Source organism: Cherax quadricarinatus, chromosome 79 (assembly GCF_038502225.1).
Source record: "Cherax quadricarinatus isolate ZL_2023a chromosome 79, ASM3850222v1, whole genome shotgun sequence".
NCBI classification, from domain to species: Eukaryota; Metazoa; Arthropoda; class Malacostraca; order Decapoda; family Parastacidae; genus Cherax; species Cherax quadricarinatus.
Window position 1 is genome coordinate 19,299,115 of NC_091370.1, and position 8,888 is coordinate 19,308,002.

Genomic DNA, 8,888 nt, shown 5'->3' on the forward strand with positions numbered 1-8,888 from the left:
ATACACTACTTACTACATCACTTACTACAGTAGTACACTACTTGCTACAGTAGTACACTACTTACCACAACACTTACTACAGTAGTACGCTACTTACTACATCACTTACTACAGTAGTACACTACTTACCACAACACTTACTACAGTAGTACGCTACTTACTACATCACTTACTACAGTAGTACACTACTTACCACAACACTTACTACAGTAGTACGCTACTTACTACATCACTTACTACAGTAGTACACTACTTACCACAACACTTACTACAGTAGTACGCTACTTACTACATCACTTACTACACTACTTACCACAACACTTACTACAGTAGTACGCTACTTACTACATCACTTACTACAATAATAAACTATTTACTGCACTTCATAAGACCCGTGTTCATGTTCTTAACATCTGCTTGTTGTGTTATCTTCCCCAGATGACGACCATCAACTGAGCACAGTCAGGGAAGCACGTAAGTTATTATTACCACCCCAGTGGTCTTAAATACCCCAGTGGCTTTAAATACCCCAGTGGTCTTAATACCCCAGGGGATCTTAAATACCCCAGGGGTCTTTATATATATATACAACTCTCTTGCGGGTTATTTACCCCACACGTATCTCATTCTCTTAACTGTTATTGATTGTATCAGTCTATTTGATTTCACAATAAAATACAGATAAATTAACAATATACAGGATATATATATATATATATATATATATATATATATATATATATATATATATATATATATATATATATATATATATATATATATAATATACGAAAGAATGGACGGGGTCCGTCCAGTGCGTTACCACTGGGCTACGAGGCTCACAAAAGGAAAGCTTCACAGACAGTATTTTTGAGATATACACATAGTCACTCTCCAAAATTATTAATTTATCGTTTGCAATTTTTCTCTCAAAATCATCAACATGTGCTTGGCGTACTGGCGCTATCTTATAATGTATGGGGTAGGTGCCAAGGATGATGGCAAAGACAAGACCAGCGAGGTGGACCTGAATCGTTACAACAACTTCATGGATACTGTCTTCAGACGCGTCAACTCGTACTCCAGGAGTCGCTTTGATCCCTTCAGTTTCGGTCTCGGCAGGAGTGCCAAGAATGGCAAGAGCAAGGGAACCAAAGGAACCAAAGATAAAAAGAACAAGAAGTAAGTAGATAGAAAATCCAACAAATACAAATTATTCTGTCGTGCCTCACTTAAAATACCTAAGAGCAATTCCCTTTATTACTATCGCTCCATCATGAGGCAAGAGAGAGCACATTCATTAACCTATGCTCTCAAGCGTGCTTCAGTTATAATTGAGATTTAAGAAACACAGTAGGCGGGAAAGAAGGAATGGTGAGTCCTTCACACGTTTCGTTTTGTGACATAACACTCGCTCGGCTGTAATATTTTGTCACATAAATTGGGAAAACTGAGAATGCAGACCCGGAGTAACTTAATATTTACGCTTGCTATAATTTATACTGTTTAATGTAATTTATTTGGCATTTTAGGAAGAAGGGAGGCAAGAAGGGTGGAAAGAAGGGAGGTAAAGGCAAAGGAAAAGATAAGGATAAGAAAGAAAAGGGAAAGAAGGGTAAAAGGCATCCCAAGAACCTGAACCTAGACGAAGAGAACCAAGAAAGCGACCACGAAACGAACCTCGAAGTGGACACACCCGAAGTTGTTGCCGAACCCGCTGTCGGTGACGAACCCGCTGTTGGCAGCCAGACAAGTGACGGAGAAGACGTAAAGGCGATCACTAACTCTACTGAGACAGTCCGCAGAAAGAGAGAAACTGAGATGATCGAGGAGGAGGAAGAGGTGGAAGATGAGGAGGAGGAAGAGGAAGATTCTTATGAAGAAGAGGTAAGACTCGACTCTCCAAAAGATCTTCTATAATACTTCTCAGCAGATGATTGATACATATTATGCTCTAGTGTATATCTATTTTATGTCACAATTCCCTCACATCAACTTTCACTTGCCGTACACTGCTGTATTAATTACTTTAGGGAAAATATCCAGTAACAGCAAGTATTACCTACGGTGTAATAACATCATAAGCAAGGTTGGTTAAAAGAAACAAATAAGTTCCATCAGGCGGAATGTTCTTGTGATTATTTGTAACCAAGTTCATGTAAGTCTTGGATGACTTTTGCTCTTCACTGACTTCCCAAACATCATTACTGCTCTATCACTCCTACGAGCTTAGTGCTTTTCCGGGAATACCGCAAAACAGTTCGAAAAGACTCTTTAAATTTATTTGTAAAAGTCACGTCTCCGTAACTTATATGTTAAACTGCAATTGAGTTTTTAGTAACTGGATTTTCCACATGAGGAGGGAAATAATATATTGCTGTGCCTCAGAAGGAATAATGTGGATAATCACAATGATCTGAGCAAATAAAATATAATAGTTTCCGTAGAAGTAATATCTCAAACAGTTAATGATGGTACTATGAAAGTCTAAGTGGCCAATTAGCGTAGTCGCTACAACAAACAGATGACGAAATGTACTCTAACAGCGTGAGAGTCCAACCTGATGTTGGTAGCAACAGCAGCAGTAATAATAGCAGCATAAGCATAGTAGTAGCAGTAGTAGTAATAGTAGGCACAGTAGTGGATTCAGGGGCAATATATAAAGAGTTCAGTCACCTCAGTCACTGAGAAATCAGGAGACAATTTCATCCTGTATAACTTTACATTATAACCTCTCTCACACGACATCACTCAACTAACTTTACATTATAACCTCTCTCACACGACATCACTCAACTAACTTTACATTATAACCTCTCTCACACGACATCACTCAACTAACTTCATATTATAACCTCTCTCACACGACGTCAATCAACTAACTTCACATTATAACCTCTCTCACACGACGTCAATCAACTAACTTCACATTTCTAAGGAATTCAGTAATTTGATCGCACATTTGTTCTCACACTAACTGTTAATATTTTCTTGTCACATGTACAGTGGTCTCTGGCACGAGAGAAAAGAGAGGCTGATGACATTCATGTTCTTGAAGATGACTCAGCGGTGGAGACCTCTCGCAAGGGCAGGCCTGCCAGCAAGGGCAAGAAGAGCAAGACCAAAGGCAAAGGAAAGAACAAGGGCAAAGGAAAAAACAAAGGCAAGAAGAACAAGGGCAAAAAAGGCAAGAAGGGAAGCAAGAAGACTAAAAAGGGTCCACAGGTGAGTTTACCGTGGGAGGAACAATCGTACACGGAGAGACGGGCGTATAGTCTCCTAGACAGACAACACAGACAAATATACTGAACTGACGGGCAGGTAGACATACCTGACAGGTAAAGAGACAAAGAGAAACAAGCAGAATAGAATGGCAAATTGAGACCAGTCTCATACACAGATACATGCAGACTGTCAGATAGGACAGTGTAACTGAAAGACCAGACCGGTCAGAATATAGATGAGACAGGCAGATAGACAGATAGGCAGATTATTAAACTTGACAAGTAAAATGACAACTAACAAACCGAAGAAATACTACCTCTTTACCTAGAAATTACCACTTCACCTAGAAACTACCACTTCACCTAGAAATTATCACATCACCTAGAAACTACCTCTTCACCTAGAAATTACCACTTCACCTAGAAATTACGTCTTCACCTAGAAACTACAATTATATTAGGAGAGAAACCTTTCCGGACTTAAATGATGTTTGTTTTCTTATGACTCTCAGTCTGGTTGGTAGAGGAGCAAGCATTTGGAAACGTCTAATCATAGTCTTTGCTACAACCACAGATACGCACCTCCCGCGCCTCCGTCAGCGGCATTGCCACTGTCCGCAGACTCGGCAGCGTTAAGGTCATTAACAAGCAGGACGGGAGAGAGATCCGCTCCCAGTTTGCTTTGGGCCCCGTCGACCTGAAGGTCTCACGCAAGGTAAGAATCTATTACTCCTTTGCACCCCGTATCCATACTGTGGGCGGTAGTTACCCCTCATTCTCATACTATAGATGGTAGTCACCACTATAACCATTTTGTGGACGGTAGTCAATCCTCATACTCATCCTATTGATGGCAGTCACTCTTATACCCATCTTGTGGGAAATAATCACCTTCATACCCATCCTGTGGATCGTAGTCACTCCTATACCCATCCTGTGGGCGGTAGTCAAGAGATTACAGAGGCACATAATGGGTCCAGGGAATAGACCCCAAAGATTTGATAGCTATACAAGTTACAGTGGTAATGAATTATTATTATTATAATCAAAAAAGAAGCGCTAAGCCACAAGGGCTATACAGCACAGTGGTAATGAACTGTTTACAAATTAATTGTTGTGTTGTGCAGCAGTACTGTGTGCCATGTACGTGGTCTTCAGAAATGTTTAATATCGGCACATTACACAAGTGGCAAATATCCTTTATGCCACAAATCAGACATGCAACTAAGATGATGCTTTTGTGCATTTTGCGCCATCAAATGATGGTCGAGATGAGACCGAAACGTCTAGTTTCGTCTCCAGTTTTGTGTGTTAGTTGTGAGGCGTTTCAGTAAAGGTGTTATAACGTTTATCCCTTTACGTTTGACCTGCTATGTGAGTAATTTTTGAGAACTTTTTATAATTTAGCTGACCTGCTGACTCTATCTCCTTCACAGTTTGGCTCTGGTAAGGACTCTGTCACCCGCACTGCCAGAGCCGCCTCTCCTCAGCTGGAAGGAAAGATGTACATCTTCGTCTCGGCTAATGGCAAGGCTGAGGTGACCAAGTTCCATGTCAATCGTCCCTCCATCGTACAGGTCAGGACACTCACACACTTGTACACCTCGATTTTTTTTAGCGTTCTTGATTTAGGTATTGTGGTTTCTTAATGGGGTTTAAACCATATCGACTACACGAGGGTTATTTAGGCTGCCTTTAATCTTGTCTTCACGAGATAAGGGATTAGTGTTAGTAAACTCCCAGCATATATATGCCTCTCAGTGTATATACCTTGTGAGTTATCATTTATGTCACTATACACATATTGACTTTATTGTTAGTTATTTTGTTTAATTGGGTAATTATTTATTTTCTTTCATCTTTATTTACTAATATATTATTACTGTCATCATCATCTCGCTTGTATTTATTTATTATTGCTTTTTAAGTTATAATCTGTTCTAATCGTTATCCCCTCCCCCCCCAAAAAAAAACCAGTAATGGAACCACCATTGCCACCATCAAAGCTGCTACTATATCCCGCCATCACCATCATAACACCAGTTGAGCAACACCATTCACCTCATCACTACTCACATTCACCACATCACCACATCAACATTACCCCCTTTCACCTGTGATGAATGGTTTGAAAAACCGACAAGTTGAAGATTGAGACACTTATGCAGCATATGGGAATCTTTATTCAGGAAACGTTTCGCCACACAGTGGCTTCATCAGTCCAATACAAAGAGGAAGGCGTAAGAAGAGGAGGAGAATGAGGTAATCAGTCCCTCAACCTGGAGTCGATGTGTTCAGTCCATCAATCTTGTAGAATGTACAGCATAGGGCCGTAGACGTGGCTTATATACTGTAGTGAGGTGAGGTGAAGCAGGCGGAGGCGGGGTCAATAGTGGTACCATCCACTGGACGAAGACTTACTTCGATTAGTGGATGGTACCACTATGACCCCGCCTCCGCCTGCTTCACCTCACCTCACTACAGTATATAAGCCACGTCTACGGCCCTATGCTGTACATTCTACAAGATTGATGGACTGAACACATCGACTCCAGGTTGAGGGACTGATTACCTCATTCTCCTCCTCTTCTTACGCCTTCCTCTTTGTATTGGACTGATGAAGCCACTGTGTGGCGAAACGTTTCCTGAATAAAGATTCCCATATGCTGCATAAGTGTCTCAACCCTTTCACCTCATTACCACTACCACATTCACCTCATCGCCACTATACTCACATTCACCTCATCACTAATACTCACATTCACCTCATCACTAATACTCACATTCACCTCATCACCACTACTCACATTCAGATAATTTTGTACACATGGTGGCGTAGTGAATATAAGTGAGGTCTTGTGTGTGTGAGGACAGGATCGATCCTCGGGACTCCTCGCACAAATCGCTACTTTCAAGTTCTTGTGAAATTCACATTTTTTTTTTCTCCTCCGTCAGGTTGACGGCACACTCCGCAAGGACACCCGGGATGGTAAGGCTGATAACAACTTCATGGAGAAGTCGATCTCTCGAGCTCTGCCCTTCGCTGCTATCAAACTTAAGAGGGCCAGCAAGGCTGTTCTCTCAGCCAGTGAACCTAAGAGCAACAGTTAACCAAACTCCTACTTCAACCGTCTCATTAAACTCTTGGTTCTCCATAACTCCCCACTCCTCCGTCTAACACCCGTCTAACACGTGACTGAGTCTGGCTCCCTTATATTAAAAAAATATATATACATACAATTATGTCAAAATTTTGATCAGTATAGTCTCGGGTCTTTATTCTTGATTACAAAAAAAAATATATTAAATTTGACATTTCTTGCATAGTGACTGCCCACTATTGCAGACCTCACTCTAGCGTTCTCGGTAATGCTTCCACAGAAAGCACTTCCCTGATGTATTAATATCTCTCTTAAACAAGCAGACTTTTGAGTAATTCATTAAATACACTTAGCCAGAATTTATTAGATCAATTTAATCAAATGAGAAGAGTGGACTTTTTTTGTTTACGAAACCTCGAGAGTATTCAGCATAGTATTGTTTTAAAGTATGTTCTTCACACGCTAAAAATTTAGATATTGTTCTTACTGTTTTAAAATTTAGTTGACATATTTTTTGCTAGAAGTGCAAATTTCGAGAGATGGTAGTTATATACTTATAGTTTCTGTATGGAATGGGTAAGAATAAGAAAATGACGGTGCAGACTGTCATGACCACGGAGGTGATGTTATAGATATTAAGTGGAGGGTGACAGTTTCTCAGGGTATATGTAGTTATCTTCTCTACATGCACGAACATGATCATTGTACAATGATCTGTCTTTATTAGAATTACCCTTCTTTTTTCTCCAAGTCCTCCTTCCCCTTGTATAATGACCCCTTCTTACCACTTAGAATCCACCCACTTCCCCTTGTATAATGACCCCTTCTTATCCCTTAGAACCCATTTCCCCTTGTATAATGACCCCCTTCTTATCACCAGTCAACATAAGTACGCTTTCTAGTTACTTATTTTGCGCACCAGCTTATTATTGCCCTTGCTTTGTTACTCCTCACATCCTAAAGATATATTTTATACTGTAAAAAAATATAAAATGAAAAAAAAAAATGAATGGGCAGAGGCTCGTCGGAAGTGCACATCTGCTGAGCCTCTGTCTTCATGTGGACCACAACGGCACCCGACCTTCAGCGAGATCATGATCATATCTTGGACCACCGCTGTGGCGCCTCCCTCACCTCCTGCTCTCAACCTCTGCTGCCACCCATTGCCACCCAGCCACTATCAACCACTCCTAACATTAGTCCATCATCCCATCTTGGTCTCTGAAGGAAAGCCAAGGAAATAAGAAGCTGCAGGATGGCTTCTTTAATGGATGTTGAACACCTAAAACTGTCACCAGCTGGGGTCAGGTTGGCTGCCTGGGTGAAGCCTTGGGGATGCCCGAGGATGCCTGGGTGAAGCCTGGTGAAACCTCGGGGGATGCCTGAGTGAAGCCTGGGTGATGGGGGCACCACCAAGAACTTAGACGCCACGGTCAGCCATCATTCTCTCGCTCGCTTGATAATACAGTGATGTGATGATACATTGTCTCTTGCCCCACAAACATCACGCAGCCCACAGTGACTAGCTGCTTTATATATTTATTTAAGTTATTAACTTATTGATATATTATTAATAAACTTAGGCTAAGACGAAGTGTTTGCTCTCTCATTTCCGGCTACAAAAGAATCAGTTACTTTCATAACTGTCGAATCTTAGTTCTAGATAAGTGTCGTGTGGCCCACTGGTGTACAGGAAATGTACACGAAGATGTGTAGATCTCAGTGTGTACACTCACAGAGTTTAATACTTTTTAAGGAATTTAAGTATTGTTTAGTTGTGAAGAGGTGGCATGCAGCTTCTATGACCCTGTGTAGCTGAAACGCTGAAACTCCATTAACCAACTGGTTTTCTACAACTTTGTGAAGATTATGCTAATAATACCCCCTCAAGTGAGGTACCGTGATTCAGTTGGAAGGCTCATGATCAAAGGAAAGGGAGTTACCTTTCCCTTTCTCGGATGAAAGCTGATTACCTCCGGTTCCATACGCAGTAAAGGAAGGTGTTAGAAGACAGGTGGAGAGAAGGACACTGTTTTACTAATTAGTAATAATACCAGTTTTAGACACAAGGCTGAATTATGACTTTATGAAGACCTAATTTATGTTTAGTGTAAGAAGCTTTGAACTATGTCTGACTTAAGAAACCTTAAACTATGTCTAGTTTAAGAAGCCTTAAACTATGTATGTCTAGTTTAAGAAGCCTTAAACTATGTATGTCTAGTTTAAGAATCCTTAAACTATTTATGTCTAGTTTAAGAAGCTTTAAACTGTGTATGTCTAGTTTAAGAAGCCTTCAACTATGTCTAGTTTAAGAGGCCTAAAAATTTAAAATAGGAAAAAGTATGGAGCAATTCTGAGATCCTTCACATAGTGCGTCCCTCAGCCATAGCTAGTAAGTTTATTGAAGTACAGGTACACATAAGTAAAATTGTCATACATAGTTCAACATGTGTAAATTACCTTGGGTAATCCAAGAAGGTCAGACAAAGTGACTTATTTCCATTGGGATTCTGAGAATCACATTATTGATGACAAATAATACCTACAAGATGATGAATAATAT

The 8,888-nt window shown here is 40.4% G+C and overlaps 1 protein-coding gene across 3 annotated transcripts in view; it reads left to right on the forward strand.

The window, feature by feature from the left end:
• LOC128702697 (protein DEK-like) overlaps nt 1-7,915 on the forward strand; it is a 14,356-nt gene extending 6,441 nt beyond the window's left edge. Inside the window, exons 4-10 of one of the 3 annotated variants that reach the window (XM_070102038.1) lie at nt 439-474; nt 987-1,182; nt 1,533-1,887; nt 3,007-3,225; nt 3,781-3,939; nt 4,661-4,801; nt 6,180-7,915. In XM_070102038.1, the coding sequence (XP_069958139.1) occupies nt 439-474; nt 987-1,182; nt 1,533-1,887; nt 3,007-3,225; nt 3,781-3,939; nt 4,661-4,801; nt 6,180-6,335 (1,262 nt within the window). In that variant the 3' untranslated portion in view covers nt 6,336-7,915. The remainder of the gene's footprint in view (nt 1-438; nt 475-986; nt 1,183-1,532; nt 1,888-3,006; nt 3,226-3,780; nt 3,940-4,660; nt 4,802-6,179) is intronic. The other 2 variants (XM_070102039.1, XM_070102040.1) reach the window with 2 other exon arrangements.
• The last annotated feature ends 973 nt before the right edge of the window (nt 7,916-8,888 follow it).